At 36.1% G+C, this 21,020-nt stretch overlaps 3 protein-coding genes across 3 annotated transcripts in view; 1 reads left to right on the top strand and 2 right to left on the bottom strand.

Annotated features, from left to right (window-relative positions):
• Positions 1–4,916: 4,916 nt before the first annotated feature.
• Positions 4,917–6,077, bottom strand: LOC144434401 (holothin acyltransferase-like). The gene is made up of 2 exons (XM_078122852.1): positions 5,972–6,077; positions 4,917–5,632 (listed from the first exon to the last, which is right to left on the bottom strand). Exons 1-2 carry the CDS (start codon positions 6,075–6,077, stop codon positions 4,917–4,919), a joined length of 822 nt encoding a protein of 273 aa, XP_077978978.1.
• Positions 6,078–8,909: 2,832 nt separating this feature from the next.
• On the top strand, positions 8,910–9,242 carry LOC144434400 (uncharacterized). Its single transcript, XM_078122851.1, has one exon. The coding sequence runs from the start codon at positions 8,910–8,912 to the stop codon at positions 9,240–9,242; it is 333 nt and encodes a 110-aa protein (XP_077978977.1).
• Positions 9,243–18,887: 9,645 nt separating this feature from the next.
• LOC144434399 (holothin acyltransferase-like) overlaps positions 18,888–21,020 on the bottom strand; it is a 4,368-nt gene continuing 2,235 nt past the window's right edge. The window contains exons 2-3 of the mRNA XM_078122849.1: positions 20,439–20,599; positions 18,888–19,609 (exon numbers count right to left, since the gene is read on the bottom strand). Of these exons, the coding sequence (XP_077978975.1) occupies positions 18,888–19,609; positions 20,439–20,599 (883 nt within the window). The remainder of the gene's footprint in view (positions 19,610–20,438; positions 20,600–21,020) is intronic.

The raw sequence follows: 21,020 nt of genomic DNA, 5'->3' as shown, positions 1-21,020 counted from the left end.
AACAATTAATGTTGACCCTGAGTCAGGTAAAATGGGATGTTTAGAGTCAACTTGTCTTTTGTGTCTGACAAAAAATTCCATTTGATTACCTAAATCATTTAGTAAATGTATTTAGTTTCCTAGATAAGGAGGGTTCAGGGTTGCTGCTAAATGATTGGAAGAAATGAAGGCCATGCTAATATTGGATGACTTTGGTATGTGATCTGTGTCAGGTACAACAATTCAGTGGGAATAGAGTCCCAAATCTAACTTATTAGTTTGACTACTTTATGTCGCCTTAGAGTGAAACTCACAGTTGTAGTCTGAACATAGTATATATGCCAGCTACATGTTAATGGGTAGGACTCTGATTTAATAGATATATTTCAGTTAGTAATGATAACATGGCCACTGTTCAATAACTGGATGATTATCCCACATATCCCTTTCTGATTAAACGTCCAGCACAGTCAAGAAAAAGACCTTTCCTTGTCTGTGCTTCTAGTTATGTGGTTGGTTGGCTTGTACCTTCCATGGAAATAAGGAACCCGGATTACTGCTAACCCAGGATCTAATTCCTCATCTAAATATTAGATCCGGATGGTCACCAGTATCACCATAAAATAATATAACTGACAAGAAAATGAAGATATGTAATGTATGCCTTGTTCTTCTTAATATAAATAACATGCAAACACCAATGTGCTTAGGAGGACAGCTGGTAGATTTAGGTTTATTTGTAGTAGAACTGTAACATATAACATACACTTATGTCATTGCTGCTAATTAATTATATATTCAAGGGAGCATGAAAATTACAGCGAAATAATAGATTTACACAAGACCAACCACAAACTTTACAGAAATAATAATGATTACCTGCAATCATAGCTAGTAAGTTTTGAATGATTAAATCTAATTGATTTTATACACACAAGAAAATCATAAATGGAAGTGTTGATTAAATTCTGATAAATTCTGAATTGCATAAATGTTATGCTGACTAATGCCTTCCATCATCTTGTACTTAATATTAAGTAATAGATTGAGATCAGATTGAATTATTTTGTTCATGTATATATTATATTATATATGAAGGGAGAATATTATACTTTATTATCATCAACATATCTAAAGTGTGAAAGAGTATTAAAATGTTGTGTGTGCTTTTAATAAAAGATACCTTTTTTATAAACGTGCTGTACTTGTCAATAAATCATTAACTGGACTTTTGGCATTTGGTATGGGCATTGGAGAACAGAGAAATAACCAAAGGGCACGACTTTGAACTTACAATTTAATGGTTTATTGTGACAAACAAAAATAACATTTCAAATATGAAACTTATATGTAACCCCAACTACTACAACTATGTAGCAAGTCCATATCAAGGGTGCTATATGAAATACAAAACTTACACAATACAACTTTCTTAGGTTGTTTCAACATTTTAGGAATGTAAAGATCATCCTTTCAATGAAGAAACACATGCAACTACATACTTAATGGGTGATAACAAAAACCACCAAAACTCAAGTTTATTTGTTAAGAATAACTTGTACATCCTCAGTCGAGATATACATACATGAATTACATCGTTCCATTTGAGGACATCGAGATATAAAACATATATTGAAGTGCATAAACAGAAAGAACTGAAGGACTACGCACTTGATTAGTAATTTGACATACTTCTTGGTTCAAACTTTTGCAATAAAGTGTTAAAATGATGTTTGCAAAATCTAAAACATACCATAACATAATCACCACTATTCTCGAGTATTCACTGGTAGTGTTGTTTATTGTATGTGACTGAAACCTGCATACACCACATTCTGATCAATTCGAATCCACGAACCACGGATGCTATTTACTGTCAAAATGGCTTGTAACTAAACCCTTTCCAATTCATTGTGCCAATCAGACATGAATCAATAGTGTACATAAGTTAGCCGCAATCACATCAAATTCAATTAAACAATTTGTCAACATATAGTTCATCACATATGGTAGACAGGCAAATATAAACGAACAAAACTGTCAAGTCTTTAGGTAATCTACATATTAAAACAATTATAAAGGAAACGTTGCCAAATATACATTCTGTTTGTATATTTATTTGTTTATTTATTCATTTATTATTCGAGATGCCACATGTTGAATTGCTCTGTGTAAAACTAGCCACTATTATAGTTATTATTCGATGCGTGAGTTAGAGATAGACTCGATGATGTGTGACAAACAAAAGAAAACTAAACAAATAATTTTGATACTGTTGAATCGGGTTTTTAAACACGACCTTGGGTATCGAAATAATCCGGTGATAATACAAGTGGTATTTATGCTAACTACGAGTCTGATTTTAATTTAGCATATCTAAGCTCAGCAACGCAAATCACGATAATATAGAACAATACTAATCTCAATGTGTTAGTGTATTGCTACCTGTAAGACATCCTTTGTCCCACATATAAACTTATGTACAACAGGGCTGTGATAAACTTATTTGATCAATATCCGCAATATGGTTGTAGTGATTTCTTTTCTCTTCGAGTACTTTATGTACGTGTATACTTTGTATGTGAAACTGTGTCACTATAATAAAATAATATCTATCTCTATACAAGCATCACAGTTGTAGTCTGAACATAGTATATATGCCAGCTACATGTTAATGGGTAGGACTCTGATTTAATAGATATATTTCAGTTAGTAATGATAACATGGCCACTGTTCAATAACTGGATGATTATCCCACATATCCCTTTCTGATTAAACGTCCAGCACAGTCAAGAAAAAGACCTTTCCTTGTCTGTGCTTCTAGTTATGTGGTTGGTTGGCTTGTACCTTCCATGGAAATAAGGAACCCGGATTACTGCTAACCCAGGATCTAATTCCTCATCTAAATATTAGATCCGGATGGTCACCAGTATCACCATAAAATAATATAACTGACAAGAAAATGAAGATATGTAATGTATGCCTTGTTCTTCTTAATATAAATAACATGCAAACACCAATGTGCTTAGGAGGACAGCTGGTAGATTTAGGTTTATTTGTAGTAGAACTGTAACATATAACATACACTTATGTCATTGCTGCTAATTAATTATATATTCAAGGGAGCATGAAAATTACAGCGAAATAATAGATTTACACAAGACCAACCACAAACTTTACAGAAATAATAATGATTACCTGCAATCATAGCTAGTAAGTTTTGAATGATTAAATCTAATTGATTTTATACACACAAGAAAATCATAAATGGAAGTGTTGATTAAATTCTGATAAATTCTGAATTGCATAAATGTTATGCTGACTAATGCCTTCCATCATCTTGTACTTAATATTAAGTAATAGATTGAGATCAGATTGAATTATTTTGTTCATGTATATATTATATTATATATGAAGGGAGAATATTATACTTTATTATCATCAACATATCTAAAGTGTGAAAGAGTATTAAAATGTTGTGTGTGCTTTTAATAAAAGATACCTTTTTTATAAACGTGCTGTACTTGTCAATAAATCATTAACTGGACTTTTGGCATTTGGTATGGGCATTGGAGAACAGAGAAATAACCAAAGGGCACGACTTTGAACTTACAATTTAATGGTTTATTGTGACAAACAAAAATAACATTTCAAATATGAAACTTATATGTAACCCCAACTACTACAACTATGTAGCAAGTCCATATCAAGGGTGCTATATGAAATACAAAACTTACACAATACAACTTTCTTAGGTTGTTTCAACATTTTAGGAATGTAAAGATCATCCTTTCAATGAAGAAACACATGCAACTACATACTTAATGGGTGATAACAAAAACCACCAAAACTCAAGTTTATTTGTTAAGAATAACTTGTACATCCTCAGTCGAGATATACATACATGAATTACATCGTTCCATTTGAGGACATCGAGATATAAAACATATATTGAAGTGCATAAACAGAAAGAACTGAAGGACTACGCACTTGATTAGTAATTTGACATACTTCTTGGTTCAAACTTTTGCAATAAAGTGTTAAAATGATGTTTGCAAAATCTAAAACATACCATAACATAATCACCACTATTCTCGAGTATTCACTGGTAGTGTTGTTTATTGTATGTGACTGAAACCTGCATACACCACATTCTGATCAATTCGAATCCACGAACCACGGATGCTATTTACTGTCAAAATGGCTTGTAACTAAACCCTTTCCAATTCATTGTGCCAATCAGACATGAATCAATAGTGTACATAAGTTAGCCGCAATCACATCAAATTCAATTAAACAATTTGTCAACATATAGTTCATCACATATGGTAGACAGGCAAATATAAACGAACAAAACTGTCAAGTCTTTAGGTAATCTACATATTAAAACAATTATAAAGGAAACGTTGCCAAATATACATTCTGTTTGTATATTTATTTGTTTATTTATTCATTTATTATTCGAGATGCCACATGTTGAATTGCTCTGTGTAAAACTAGCCACTATTATAGTTATTATTCGATGCGTGAGTTAGAGATAGACTCGATGATGTGTGACAAACAAAAGAAAACTAAACAAATAATTTTGATACTGTTGAATCGGGTTTTTAAACACGACCTTGGGTATCGAAATAATCCGGTGATAATACAAGTGGTATTTATGCTAACTACGAGTCTGATTTTAATTTAGCATATCTAAGCTCAGCAACGCAAATCACGATAATATAGAACAATACTAATCTCAATGTGTTAGTGTATTGCTACCTGTAAGACATCCTTTGTCCCACATATAAACTTATGTACAACAGGGCTGTGATAAACTTATTTGATCAATATCCGCAATATGGTTGTAGTGATTTCTTTTCTCTTCGAGTACTTTATGTACGTGTATACTTTGTATGTGAAACTGTGTCACTATAATAAAATAATATCTATCTCTATACAAGCATCGTTTCGCTACATGATATTGCAAATATTTTATGCAATGGTGTCTTTACGACTTCTTTAGTGTAAAGTCTAAACTCTGTGTTGCTGGTATACTCAACGATGCACTTTGTAACCAAATTTTCAGCAGCACGGTTAGGTAATGGAAACTGGATTGTAACTTGTGAATGATCTGATAGTGAACGTAACAGTGTCGTTAGCAAACACTCTGCTATTATGTTATCATCTGCGTAACATGGGGATATTAGGAAACCACCTACGACTGGTCTTGCATTAATGTACCCAACAATATCCAAACCCTCGTTGACAGCAACATAGTTTTTAACGTTATTTCCGCTGCTCCAGACTTTGAGAAACTCAGGTCTCTCGTAAGTATTGATTTGAGCGTCATATTTCACGAGCTTTTCAAACTCGATTTCAGATATAGTGAGAATGTTGATATTCGAAGTTATATCTGTAGCAATACGTTGCAATACTTGGTGGTTGGTATATCCTTGCACGACAATCGATTTGAAGTCTTCATGTACGAAGCCAATACCTTTACCAAGGTCGCTGTCTACAGAATTTAAACCTATGTTTCTTTCACCTGCATGACGAAAACGATATTCAACGAGCCTCTTTTGAATGCCACGTCTTCTATATTCAGGTTTGGTAATAGCAAGTCCAAAGAAACTAAGATTACCAGTATGGTTGTATGCATATGCTGTACCTGTCATGAAAAATACAATTTTTTGTCAGGTATATGTGCAAAGGGACTGTGTGAAAAATATGCCTTGGTACGATTTTCTTTTTTCAAAATGCTATCTCGTTAGATATGGTTTTATATGACTGAATTGTTAAACTTATATAAACAATAAACAAAGCTAATAAACGTGATTGATACCAACAATCTATAATTTGTTAATATTATAAATGATGAGCAGACTTCCTGTTGACGCCATTATCGCCGATAAAACTTGTAGTAACCAGAATGACATAAAATGAGGAATCCTCTTGAAAGTATTGGCTAAGACGTTCATGTGTACCATTTGGCAAATCGGTCACTTACCAACAATTTCACCATCTTTGACCGCCAGAAATAAACCTTTAGGATGGAGGTGATACAATGCTTTGATGTAATCCACAGGATAATTCCACCCAACACTGACTATCATGTCACTTATCTCTTGCAAATCGTCCTTTGTAGCAGGCCGAATGGTAATATCGCCACTAAAAACGAAATGTATTTGTTATCAGAGTAGTCAAAAACTACATACATTCCTTAAGCTGCCTTCACAGCTGCGGTGGCCGGGGTGGGTCCTCATCACAGGCATTTGTTTCCCGAGTTATGTCTCAGAATGTTTCTATCAGAATAGAATAAAATGTCGATAATATCGTTAATATTGACGTACTTAACCGACTATATATGAAAGGGGTAAAATTACATTTGTTTCTGTGATCGCGCAGGTTCACTCACTGCAAAAGAAGACACCGAGTTCAACGACCGGCTGAAAGTTCATGTTTATGTACGGTAATGGTGGCTGTCTTTCATACCTTGTGTCACATTACAAAAAAAAACGTTGAAAAATACCAGTCCTTCGAACTGAGAAGTGAAAGTTTCAAACTGTACTCCAGTGAACAGGGTGCAGATGTTAACTATTCACACCGTGGATCCAGCAGAGGTCGAAATTGTGGCCGTGCCTGTGGCTACTCGAACAACAACCGTGGTAAAATGAGAGGCTGTAGCAGAGGACCCACAGAGTCAGGCTCTGATTCACATGGAAGAAACAACTAAACCCAGCGTAACTCAGCTGCAGACTCTAGTGGCAGATGTGGAACACGACATGAACCAAGATACTGCCCTGCTTATGGAAAGACTTGTGCAAAGTGTGGAAAGCGAAACCACTTTGCCAGAAACCAAGAACAATGTAAATGTTGTAGAACATGAAGTTGAGGAATATGAATATCCATATGACACTCAAACAAGCTATGTATGGTCAACAAATACGCACAATCAAAAAGACATGCATAATTGGACTGTCAATCTGAAATCAGGTAATAAGGTGATCAGTTTTAAGATAGATACTGGGGCAGAGGTTAACATAATTTCTAGAAATACTTATGAAAGGTTGTGGCTCACTGAAACAAACAAACACTGGAATCTTTGGTCTAGGGAAGCAAAAGGTCTCCCCACTAGGTGAAACCAATATAGAGGTAGAGTATAAGGGTGTAAAACACGCACTGAGATGCATAGTAATACAGACCACAGCACCAAACTTATTGTCTTTACAAGATAGTGTAAATATGAATCTTGTCACAAGAGTTTATGAGGTGAAACGTAATCCAGTGCTACCAGAATCTGTTACTAAATGCATGCATCAAAGCACTGTAAATATCATTGAAGAATATATTGATGTCTTCACTGGCATTGGTAAGGTGCCAGGTGAGGTGGAGTTGAAGGTAAATCCGGAGGTAGCTCCAGTTGCTCAGCCCCCTCGCCCCGTTCCCATTGCATTACAGGCAGCTGTGAAGGCCAAACTGGACCAACTTGTGACAAATGGTATAATAGAGAAAGTACCCATATGTGAGCCAACACCATGGTGCAGTGCTTTGCACATTGTCCCTAAGAAGGATGGAAGTGTAAGGATAACGATAGACCCCAAGGATCTGAACAAGGCATTACAGAGTGAGTACCACCCCACAAATACAGTAGACGAAGTTGCACAGAGATGTGGGAAGGCAAGATACTTCACTGTACTGGATGCCAATCAAGGTTACTTCCAGCTCCAGCTTGCAGAATCATCAAGGAACCTCACAGTTTTCAACACTCCCTTTGGCAGGTACCGTTATAAGAGACTACCAATGGGTGTTACATCTGCTCCAGAATTGTTTGTTCGCATATTTGGAGACATCTTCGCAGGGATTAAAGGTCTTGAAATGATCGTAGACGACTTCCTCATTGAAGGAGACACCATAGAAGAACACAACCGAGCCCTGAAGAAGATACTACTGAGGGCACGTGAAAATCATGTGACTTTTTCCCTCAGGAAACTACAACTCTGCAAGAATGCGGTACGATACAGTGGACACAAGTTTACCAACAATAGAATGAGGATGGATGAAGTGAAGATAAAGGCTGTATTAGAGATGCCAACACCAAAGGGACCAGAAGATGTAGAGAGACTCTTGGGAATGGTAACATACGTGGGAAAGTATTTGAAAAACCTATCAGCAACAACAGAACCACTCCGCGAACTAGTAGAAGACTACCGAAATGGCAAAGAATGGAAGTTCGGGAAACCACATGAAACTGCAATAGAGAAGATAAAAGAACTGATGACAACGGCCCCTGTGTTGAAATATTACAGCCTGACAGAACCCATTGTCATATAAGGGGATGCAAGCCAAGCCGGACTTGGTTGTGTACTACTTCAAGACAACAGACCAGTGGCATATGGATCAAAAGCCCTCACCATAGCAGAAAAGGCATATGTGCAAATAGAAAAAGAGATGCTGGCAATAGTCTTTGCAGTTAAGAAGTTTTACACCTACATTCATGGGAGGAGTGACATAACAGTCGAGACAGACCACCTACCATTAGTGCGAATCTTCGAGAAACCACTCCACCAAATTCCTCTACGTCTACAAAAGATGAGAATGAGGCTACAAGCATACGACTTTAAACTAGTTGCAAAGAAGGGTACAGAGATTCCTGTGGCTGATCCCCTCAGTCGTGCCTTCGTCAAGGAGACAGGCCCAAGTCTTACAGGAGAAGATTCACACATTTTCACAGTGACCACACAAGAGATTCCAAGCATCCTACAAAAGGAACAATGGAGAGATGCCCTGGATATGCTTCACGCATCACATCAAGGAATGGTGAAAACGAAGCAACTCGGCAGAAACCTAATCTATTGGCCAGGCATGAAGATGTTGAAGATGTAGTATCGTGATGTGGTGAATCTCAAGAAAACAGAGCAAGGCAACAAAGGGAACCACTACTCCCAATGCCTGTGCCAACCCGTCCATGGGAACACCTAGCAACAGACCTGTTTGACTGCTTAGACGAGAAATGGTTAATATGCGTTGACTACTACTCAGAGTACTTTGAGATTGAACAGATGACCACCACAGACTCAACACCAGTCATCAAGCAAACCAAGAAATGGTTCGCCACACATGGAATACCGGATATTGTGACTGGCGACAATGGACCACCATTCTCTAGTACAGAATATTCACACTTTGCTGACAAGTATGGGTTTACATGTAAGCATGATCCGATTTCGCCAAAGCACTCCCATGCCAATGGTTTAATAGAAAAAGCTGTTGGTATATAGCTAAGAAAATGCTGATAAAGTGCCACGCGTCTGGTAAAGACCCTTACTTGGCCCTACTTAATATCAGAAACACACCCACAGATGATGAGACAGGATCTCCCAAACAGAGATTATTTGCAAGACGCACAGCGACAAGGATTCCCACAGTTACATGTAAATCAAAACTGAAACCGGAAGTCAAAAACCCAGAAAATGTAACAATGAGACTGTACCAAGATAGACAGTAGAGCGAAGAAGTACTACAACCAGCATACAAAGCTGCTACCCAAACTTGACACAAGTGATACGGTGAGAGTAAGAGTCAAAAACAAGTATAAACCAGACGTTCTTACAAAATAAGGCTTCCAAGTGGAAGAGAAACAAGAAGAAATAGGAGAGACCTCCTGAGAACCAATGAAACTGGAATCTACCTTAAGGAAGAAGACCCTATTGATTGGCCTGAAACATTGATAATGCCAAAGCATAAGTCCAGTCAAGCCAGTAACAGCATCAGGTCTCATTAGATATGTCAAACAACCCCTCCCCCTACCCCAGCTACTTTGCATTCACCGACTCCTCCACTTCAGTTTGCACCTGCAGGTAAAACACCTGTTCTCACAAGGTCAGGCAGAGTGTCTAAACCGCCTCCATGTTTGAATGAATAAGCTATAGAATTGTTTATCTTACTGAGAATGACTACGAAAGACACTTGAGTTTTATATTTGTTCTATATTGACAATCAACTAGTTCAATAATCTTAGATAGTACGTACATGTAGTATCAACAGACAATCAAACTGCCAGAACTCGTCTGTATTTGATTTGTTGATTGATGATTTGATATTTGATTTGTTTATTCGTTACACCTAGTAGATATAGGGTACTCTAGTTCAAATGTTGTATTTTAAAAAAAAGGTTATTTACAGGTACAGTGTTCAACGTGTCAATTCACTGACTAATATAATTACTACCATGCACTTGGGACAGCCTTAGGTCACCACATAGGCACTCATAAAAATGAGTAATTATTTTGTTAAAACAAAGAGGGTGTTATGTATTGCAAGTATGTATTGCTTACATTGATCATGTGATAGTCATGTGACTGAATAGAGTAGTTTCTGTAATGGCCGATATATGCCTGTGTGTGATTTCATTACGAACACAAGATAATGATGACTAGTGACCGTCAAGGACATATCAATGTCAGGGAGTACTGGCAAAATGCTGTGATTACAATAGCCTAAGGGTACCTATGAATGAACTGGATATTTACCAACATTCCTGAATGCCATCAACATGATTGAATGAATGTCACCATATGGCTTGTAAGCAAAGCAAGTGAGCATACCAGTATATCATTGGTACAAACAAGGTGCAAACAATGTTAATTGTTATCACAGACAAGGTGTGTTGCTATAGAAAATCAAAGTTCTGTCTTGCCACATTTAATACTGAACTTACCTTTCCATTGCCAAGCTAGAGAGATTGATGAACGGTCTTGATTGAAATGACTGATTTGGACAGTAGGCCTTAGCTTACGATTTCAAAACAGTATCACAGCGCAAGCGTCCAAAAATTACTGTATAAAATTTTATATATAAAACAATCTGACGACACACGTTAGTCACTAAAAGGAATTGCCCAGTTGTGAGATAGTTGAATATTGCGCAGGTTAGTAAAAGCCCAGGGACACCTATTCATATGCAAATGTATACACAAGCATGACTTGTGCTCGGACAACCTTTATTCAAAGTCACCATCGTTATCAAAGAAAGAGCATAAAAGAAGCATAGAAGCTCCTCGTTTTAGCCACCGACAAGTACGTCAAGTAAGAAACTGTTTCTTACTCGTCTGTGTCTTAGCTGAAAACTAGAAACCAATCTTTTTCATTTCTGAACATACTTGTCACAATACCTAAAGGGCAACAACCACAAGGAACGTCACTTTGTATATAAGAAATAATCTTTCCTTGAGAGTAATCGGTCACCAAATGGGAGACTGTTTAGTTTGCCCGCACCGTGAGATATATGAGTGTGAAAGGTTGATTTGAATAAGAGTGAAATAGAAACGAGTTCTCATTGTCCGGTGTGCATCAGCTTTCTGCTTCATTGAATAATTCAGTTCAGAAAGGACATGTTAACTTCAAGAGTAATTTTGAAGAATGCAAGAAGTACGACTTCTGTGTGATGCTAATTAATAGGAACAGTAAGTTACCAAATTGGCACACACACACACACACACACACACACACACACACACATAATAACTAACAGACAGACAAACGAAAACATGAATATCCCAATATAGAGAAATAAAACAAAATCAATCGTGATAAACTGCCTTTAATGACTAGATATGAATGGCTGTGGTACATTGGTACTTTTAGTGATTAAGAGTTCTCATTTTCTTATCAAAACGATGAGTTTAATTCATCGCGTTTAAACAGACTCAGTGTAGTTCAATACAAAATCCACAATACCCCATATATATATATATATATATATATATATATATATATATATATATATATATATATATATATATATATATATATATATATATATATATATATATATTGAGTAGGGCTTCATTAGTGGTCCATGCACTTATACTAGCATTATTTGGGGACATGATATGGCAAACACCTTTGCAACCGAAATATCTAACTCTTGTTTGGTGAACTGTAAAATTTCTGTACCGACTAAACAATCGATCTTAAATTTTCTAGCGACCTCGTCAGCTATTTTATTAGGTTCAGGAAAACGGACAGTGACTTCTGAGCAATCTGGTAGTGATTTGAGTAAAGTAATTAACAAATACTCTGCAATAAGCCTGTCATCTGCATACCATGGGCCTATTACAAAACCATCAATCAATGGTCTTACATTTATGTACCCAACAACTTCAGAATCACTTTTAATAGCAACAAAACTTAATGCGTTATTTCCATAGCACCAAACTTTGACGAATTCTGGTCTCTGAACTATGGTGATTTGTGCATCATATTTCAAAAGACTTTCAAAATCAACCTTAGCGATCGGTAAGATATTAATATCAGTTGTACATTTCACACTTGATTCCATTGAAGAATGATTGACATTTCCCCTCAAAATAATAGCATTGAAATGCACGTGTTTGAAGCCAACAACAATGTTGACGTCACTTCGGTGTCTGTTTTCAGACAACAGTGCGATATTTCTTTCCCCAGCATGATTGAAGCGTTCTTCAAACAGCCGTCGTTGAATGCCTTGCTTTCGGTGTGCTGCTTTGGTGATGGAGAGGCCAAAGAAAGCGAAATCTTCAGTTTTATTATCTGCATATCCTGTCCCTGCCAAATAAATGTCAAAAAATAATTTCTTTTATTTACATACTTATTTTGATATGCGGGCGTGCCATACAAATGACAATTGTGAAATATTATTTCTGTTATTGAAACGCCAATATTTATCAACAATAAACGGACGACTGTATTCATTACTCTTTCAAACTACCATTAAATGCTTGAGAAATTTATCATCTAAGCTTACACCTGGTCATATATTACAGGCTTGATCAAACATGTTCATGAGCTTGGTAAATCAAATGATTCGCCAATTTTTCTGATGAGGATCGTCGACCAAGACAGACCGAATGCTAAATGCGAAAAACTTTGAACTGCTTGTGTGTTATAACCTTTGTAAATCATTCTCCAATCTTGGTGACAATCCTGATTGAAATAAAGGGTAATCTTACATGATATTAGCTGGCGAAGCACATACGCACGGCCACACGTGCACATTCGTGACCAATATCATCATTACATTCTGATGTTTAGCTCATTTGCCTTCTTGCGAGAAACGTTTTACACAACTTTGTCATAGTTACTCACTACGAATTGCATACTACGGAATAAATTTCCAATCAATAATCCATAAAAGAATGTCGTTTGGTTTTTAGCCATATTTCATACTAAACACCCGTTGACCAAATTACTTGCTCACCAACGATTTCGCCGTTTTTGACAGCCAGAAAGAAGCCTTTCGGATTAACCTCGAATAGAGCTTCCAAGTAATTGACTGGGTAGTTCCATCCCACACTCGCTGTCAAATCACTTATTTCTTTCATGTCTTCTTTGGTGGCAAGCCGAACAGTAATACATGGACTGCAATGTATTAAGCGATAAATTCAGTCTCAGTAAAGTAGTCAACATACGTACTTAATTAGTATGCAAATTTACATAAATCATCCTACGGCATCCCTATGTGAAGAACCTTTAAACTTGTTTAGAATTTAGGTGGGTTTTTTTTTAAAAATCAGTACACTAAACTCTAAAGTTTGTAACCGCAATGTTGTTAAAGATGTATGCAGAGTGAATGTGACGTAATAAAGCATGCTTACCTAATGCATGATGTGTTCTACCTTTTGCAAAACATTTTTAAAAAATAAGTCTTCCACCTCGAAGACATAGTCCCAACATTAACATGACGTCAGTGGTGTCTAAAATATAGTCCTATACAATTACATAGTTAAATTTGTATTGATATTTCAATGGTGCCTCAAAGTAAACGCTTTCAACTTTATCAGTGATTAAGCAAAATAAATGTACTGTATAATCCCAAAGATGTGTGTCATGGTCAAAGGTCAGATTTTCTCAAAACGTATGGTTGTGTACACTTGAATAATGTCCATATACGCAAAATGTCACCTGAATATGAAGGTCATAAGGTCAATGGTTAGTGTCTTAATAGAGGCTATTTCTGGTAATATTAGTGAAGATAATTGAATGATGACTGTATGAAAATAATTTTGCTATTTTTTTTAAAATTCAATTTGACCTTGGATATGAAGGCAAGGTCAAAAACTAGTGTCAGGGTAGAAAGGTGACTGCTAACAATGTGGATATAAACATTTGAATGATATCTCTAGCTACAAACCTTGAGAAGTTTCTAGCAATTTGCTATTGACCTTGAAGATTAAAGTCAAGGGTTAAAGGTCAGTGTATTTCTTGACAGTTTACTTCAGACCTACAAACATATTAAACACATAAATCGTGTCTATAGATACAAAATTCCAAAATTATTCATCAGTTTGATAGTAGTAGAATCATTTATTATAGTGACATGAGGTAAACAGACTACCGCAAAAAACAATTTACATTACACAACCTCCCAGCCAAATAGGCTTATATGTCACCTAAAGTGAAATTAAACATAATTAGAACAGATTGAGGAGCTTTTTTACAATAATGAAAATATCATTTACAAGGCAAAAATAAGAGTTATGAATTAATGTACAAGTTGTCCCTTCTCCTTAAAAATGCTTTCTCAATAAATCTTGTCATTTTCCGCACTTTTCTTGCTACCAAGTACCTTAGTTTTTCGTTTTCAGGTAAGTCAGTGTACTCATCTCCAAAATCAAAAAAGGAAACCCGAAGGTCATTGTAAAGACTACAGTGCAAAAGAAAATGAACTTCATTTTCGACGACATCGTCATGGCAGAGGGTGCAAACTCTTTCAGATATCGGTTCCCCTCTGAATCGTCCAGTTTCTATACGAAGGGGCAATACACCTGATCTGAACTGAGCCATGAAAGAACGTTGACTTCGTGATAAATTCATGGACACATAGGGTTCAACACCGTAACTAGTTTTGAAAATTCTATATGTTCTTAATTTTGGTTTATGATGCACCGTTTCTGACCAAGCTTGCTCTAAATTAATTCTTAGTTTACGTTCTACATTTTTTAGATCAATTGGCAACAGAAAATCAGTTCCAGTATCTATATTTAAATCATCAAATATAGTGCCTAATTCTGAAGACAGATATTTGACCTCAAGATCAAAAGCCAGGGCATTACAAGACATCTTACTTCTGATAATATGAGTGGAGTGTCTCTATGCATTCATTCTTGAGGTGTGGTCGAAAACAAGTATGGTTGCCTTTTGGTCATAACGACCAGGGTAGCTAGTAAAATCAAGTATGTGCAAGTGTACCCTATAGACTATAGTACTATAGGGTACTATACACGTGTCCCACACCTGTGCCAGGTATGGTTGAAATTGACTGCCAAAAATACAGGTTTAACGCTTGGTCTGACGGGCATAAGGTTTGTTCTATGACCCCTATGTACACGTCGGTGCTAAAAAGGAGTTGCTACTTTTTCAGCAGATTGCAACAATGGTTACTTCAATATTATTCCATGCTCACCTAGACATCTTAGAAGGCTGGTAACGTACAGAAACTACACGTCTGATTAGTCACAAATAAAGCGAGGTATTCACACTATGCACAAGGAAAATTAGTGCAGAGATACAACGCGGTTGTAACACGATGTACACCTTTTAGTGTAACCGTAATACAGTATATTCAATGTATAATCATTGAATGTGTTGGAATGTAAAAGGGTACGTGGGGTCAGGATGTCCGTTTGTAACGCAAGTGGTGACTCGGTCAGTGTACTTTCACGGCCAAAAAAAGGAGTGCAGAAATAAAACATGGGTAACACGATGTACACCATTTATTTTGTGCAAAAAACATGACGGTAATACAGTCTGATATTTAGTGCATATTCGTAAAATGTGTCTGAATGTAAAAGAGTAAGTTTTGAATCTCGCTACCTTGGTACCCTTCGCTACATAGCGGAGAGCTAAAATAAAACGGATTCAACCCCATATCTTGCACTAGATGTCAGAAACTGCAACACAACATGTGCAATCAAAGTACTGAGATATATACACAAAATTGTGTCGAATAATTAATAAAATAAATAAAACCACCAGAAGTCGTTAATGAAGCAATGAATGCACGTGGTCTTTTGCAGCCACTCTCTGGAGAGCTCGGGGTTATGAAGCCGACGACATACACTTGGCTTCAAAGGAGCCACTCTCCGGAGATCTCGGGGTTCTGATGCCGACGACATACATTATCTAGTATTTCTTTTTACCGGCCTAAATACATATGTAAATAAATGTAGGGTAGGTGTGCATATTGCATAAAACCTACATTCACAATTCTTTCTTGAAGCTTCAGTGTCTTATATGTTGACAATTTTGTAACCATATAAAACGGACCTACCAGTACTACAATACGTTTACAACAAGGACCCTGCATGTAAGTCTCTGGACACTCGTTGACTGCATCTTTGTACTTCCTTATAAGGAGAGTTTGGTAGAAAGAACTCACAAAAGTTACTTCCCAAGAAGAGTTCAGGAGTAATAATCTCAGTCAGCCCTTTTCTTGTCTGACTGACCACTGAGTTCAAACTACGCTTTCTTTCTTTAGAAAATTAAACATTTGAAAAAAAGCTCACTGAAGCCCGGCCTGTCTGTAATGGTCACAGACTTGTTAATTCATCACTCCATCTTCCATTGAACTGAAATCTCTCCTGAATTCTCCTTGAACTTAATTCTCCTCCTTCATTTTATTCAAATATCAAATCATTAAGATTGAACAGATTGAACTTTCCTCTCTAATACAACTATAATGGTAAAATCATAACTTTTCCAAATAAAGAAAAGAGCTTGGTAAAAGACACAATAACCGATTCAGTAGTATTGTTGGACTATACATCTTAAGCTTAACACAACTATACCAACTGATAGTCTCATTATATATCACAATTCATCACTCTCGTGTGACATTTGTGTGTTCCCCCGGGAGAGTTCTATACTAATAGATACAACAACAAACACTTTTATGGTTCGCCACTGTTAGGTGATGAACACCTGTAATCTATACTGACTTTTATAGCTAATCCATCATATACCAGTTATAGTTATTGTAAATTAAATACATAATCATAAACTGTGTATAAAATTGACTGGTAGCACTAGCATCCGGACACTGTACTTCATAAATTAGTGACATTTGCATAGGTATTGTATAGTGGTAATATAACATTGCATAAAAACTAATATATTTTACTTCTGATATTTAATACCATAATACGACATCAAATGAAAATTCTGTCAGACATATTTCAATCTTAGAAAACCTTTATTGATTACCTGTTATCAACTTAAATATGATTACATCTAATAAAATAGCCCCTCGGCAATTTAATCAACTTTGAAACCTTATAAAGACGCCCCACTACAGTCTTCACACGTGCTTGGCCATTTGGGGGATTTCCTGCATGGGTTTATATAAAACCATGTTGTGAAGACACCACGAATGCCATAATCCATGTTTGACAAATACAAGAATGTTAAGACAAAGGGATTAGGAAAAACGTGATGTTATACCCAGAAATGTCTTACTGGACCCTTCCTTTAAAAAAGAAGATCTATCAATAAACTAATTGAATAGCGTGGTTTAAGATAATTACATAAACACTATATGACTTTCTTTGAATATATTCTCATTGTTGTGGATAAACATTTTGATAATCTATAGTGTATACTATTAGACAACAACGTAATCATCAATTCTAGATATTTCGTCTCAATGTGGTAAAAGTATATTAGGGATATGATTGTGTCCAATAACGTTGAAGGACCATGCTTTAAATGAAAACTTTGATAGATTCCAAAACAATACTATGCAGCGCAAATGCCGTATTTAATCAGATATATACTCGTCCTTATATTTATATGTTCCTATTCAAGGAATAAAGTTATTACATGTAGAAAAAAATGACAAACTATTGCCTGTATCTCAAACATTACTTAAACAAAGCCGTGCTAGACAAACACGGACTATCAATCGTTCTCTCTCAGACGATTAATGTTACAAGTACGGGAAGGACAAGCAGTTAATATTTGCCTGATGCGAATTTGAGAATAACTTAACTGCGTCTGTCCAAACTATAGTGGGCATTATTGATAGGGGTGGCCTGGGGGGGGGGGGGGGTCCGAATGAAGAAATATAGGGTCAGTCGGATCTTGCGAAACACATCAAAATTTACACAGACATTTTGAGAAAACTTATGTTATGGCAGTATGGCAACACCGCGGCTGAAATTCGTCTTCCTTCATAAAGCATACGGTTCATAGTATTACTACTGATCTTCGCACACAGCTGATAGACCAAGTAATAACACCCGAATCACTCTCATATCTCATATCTGACTCAACTTCTGTATGTACGTACCAGGATCACACTTGAACTTTAAAGGGAATTAGCTCAGACTACACACAGTGTGTAAATCTACACTCGAGACGAAGGCAAACACCCAGCATAGTGTCTCGTTCATTGACTTCCCGCGAAGCCAAGTCTCCCTACCAAAACCTGAACTGAAGTGCCTGTCCGTCCCCAGTGTGCATTATTGTGACGTCCTTAAAGTCTAAATATACATAACGCATGGCCAATGGCCAAATAATTAATGCACTCCATATACGCTTTTCTTAAAACATTGATGAATGATCACTATGAATCCTAGATATTTATGAAATGCAGACCGTCGTCTCATGTATTCGAGTATGCTTGGAATCCTGTGTGGTCTAAATCCGATATCCTTGAGACAGTCTTTTGACCTTTCAGTCAAACTAGGCCATGCGATGTTATTAAAATATTCAGTTTACTGAAAATATAAATATGTCATCTGTGACAATAGTAATATATATTTTTTTTACTTTAAGTGTCATTTCTAAGGCATCCCTATTACGAATTACGTATTGAAAACGCCAGGAACGTGATATATAATACACGGGTATTTGTATATCTGTATCAATTCAACTTTATCACCAAAGCTATGCTGGCATAACTTCTGGAGTTGAAATGCAAAATATTTTTTCAACTGGAACCGTTACATCACGTTTTGTGTATTGACGGATAAGGGTACAGAACACTTTATTAAGTTGATATTTTTTAGCGAGGTCTAAACCAGCTTTATTGGATGAAGGGACATGTACTCTTACTGTGCAATTGTCGGGTAGTGCCTTCAACAAGGTGAGTAATAAGGATTCTGCAATGAATACGTCGTCAGCATACCATGGTAAAATTGCAAAATCTTCTTGTAATGGCCTAACATTTATATATCCTACCACTACACCCCCTTCCTTAACGGCCACAAAAGTTGACACATTCTTTCCCTTACACCAAATTTTGAGAAATTCTGCTCTTTGAAATGAATTTATATTTCCGTCGTACTCTATGACACTATCAAATGAAACTTCATTAATTGGTAAAATTGTGATAGCTGGTGGCACAATATCACGTGACGCCAGGATTGAGTGCGACACTTGCCCTCTCATGTCTTTAATCTCAAAACCAATACATTTGAAACCAATTTGAAGAGTTATTTGCTTGCGGTGTTCATTCACAGTATATGCTCCTTTGTTCCTATCCCCTGCATACTTGAGGCGTTCTTCAATAAGTTTGGTATGAATTCCTTGTTTGCGATGTCCAGGTTTAGTAAATGCCAGACCAAAGGAACATAGTTCATCTGTGTGGTTAAACGCATATCCACAACCTGAAAAAAACATGCCGTAACAGTGTGTAGTAAATGCAATATTCGTAACTCATTCACAAGATAATAATCTACTATGTGTTTTTACAACCAGTAACGTGAGGTTGCATTATGAGTATGTTTGTTTGTCTCTGCCTGCACGTATGTTTGTATGTATGTATGTATGTATGTATGTATGTATGTATGTATGTATGTGTGTGCGTGTGTACATACATACATACATACATACATACATACATACATACATACATACATACATACATACACACACACACACACACATATATATATACACATAATGCATATCAACACATATTTGCAATATTTAATACATCATTTAGATGATTGTTCAGAAATTCATCTAACATTGTAGGTGTATTGATAATATGATGAAAAGCATGGCATATAAATTTGATGGATGTGGAGTGTATATTATTGAGTAATTTGCATAGTTAAGTATTAAATTTCCAATAAGGTAATATAATGTACATGATTGCTCAGAATGTCATCAACGCTGTGGATATATTAATAGCATCAGGAAACATACTTCAACACACGATATGATTTTTGGTGTAGCTTACACACTATATGACCTATTTATATAATCATTGTTACAAATGCCCTTCTGGAAAGCATTCAGTTTACATCTGGTTAATTACGTCAATAGTATGAATGCTATATGAGATGGTTGATTGTTTCAACCGTGTAGAACCTAAACATTTACGGTGTCAACCTACTGTTCTCCTATACAGAAATAACATCTTTCAGTGTTTACTATCTACCATACATGGAATGAACAGTGGTTTGGAATGCTCAACTTCAATAAACTCACCAACAACCTCATCACCTTTCGAAGCCACAAAGAACCCTTCGGGGTTGACCTGGCGTAAAGTTTCTATATAGTCAGGGGTGTATCCCCATCCATCAGTATTCATCCAATCACTGACTATTTTACTATCTTCTTTTCTAGCGATTCGAACATGAATATTTGATCTAAAAGAACAAATAGACAAACAAATCTAATATTATAACGACTTTCTACAGTCCTCTACCAATAATACTTGGGCTAATACCAAGGTACAGGAGACCATTAAATAGACGGGCACAAAGATAAGCCTTTAATCTTGGGACCTTAATTGAAGGGCAAATAACAAATTGCTCAATAATTTAGAGAATTTTATGGCTAGAGATATCATTCTAGTCTGTACCCACATATCGTTAGACGCAAATTTTGATAACTTCGACCTTAGTTTTCAAAGTCAGATTGAAATTTGGTCAATAACCTCGGAAGCTTTGTTTATAGGGTCACCATTTAATTGTCTACACAACTATCGGAGGTAATCTTTCTGATAAGACACAAACCCGTGACCTTGACCTTAATATCCCAAGGTCAATTAGCATTTTCTACACACAT

Source organism: Glandiceps talaboti, chromosome 4 (assembly GCF_964340395.1).
Source record: "Glandiceps talaboti chromosome 4, keGlaTala1.1, whole genome shotgun sequence".
Taxonomy (NCBI): Eukaryota; Metazoa; Hemichordata; class Enteropneusta; family Spengelidae; genus Glandiceps; species Glandiceps talaboti.
This window is presented reverse-complemented; position numbering and strand designations above follow the sequence as displayed.

What these genes read in the sequence shown, in the direction of transcription:
- LOC144434401 (XM_078122852.1), bottom strand. Translation starts at nt 6,077, where the DNA reads ATGATAGTCAGTGTTGGGTGGAATTATCCTGTGGATTACATCAAAGCA. An exon ending in CAAAGATGGTGAAATTGTTG is followed by an intron (nt 5,633 to 5,971) that starts GTAAGTGACCGA and finishes TTTTCATGACAG; the next exon opens with GTACAGCATATGCATACAAC.
- LOC144434400 (XM_078122851.1), top strand. Translation starts at nt 8,910, where the DNA reads ATGCCTGTGCCAACCCGTCCATGGGAACACCTAGCAACAGACCTGTTT.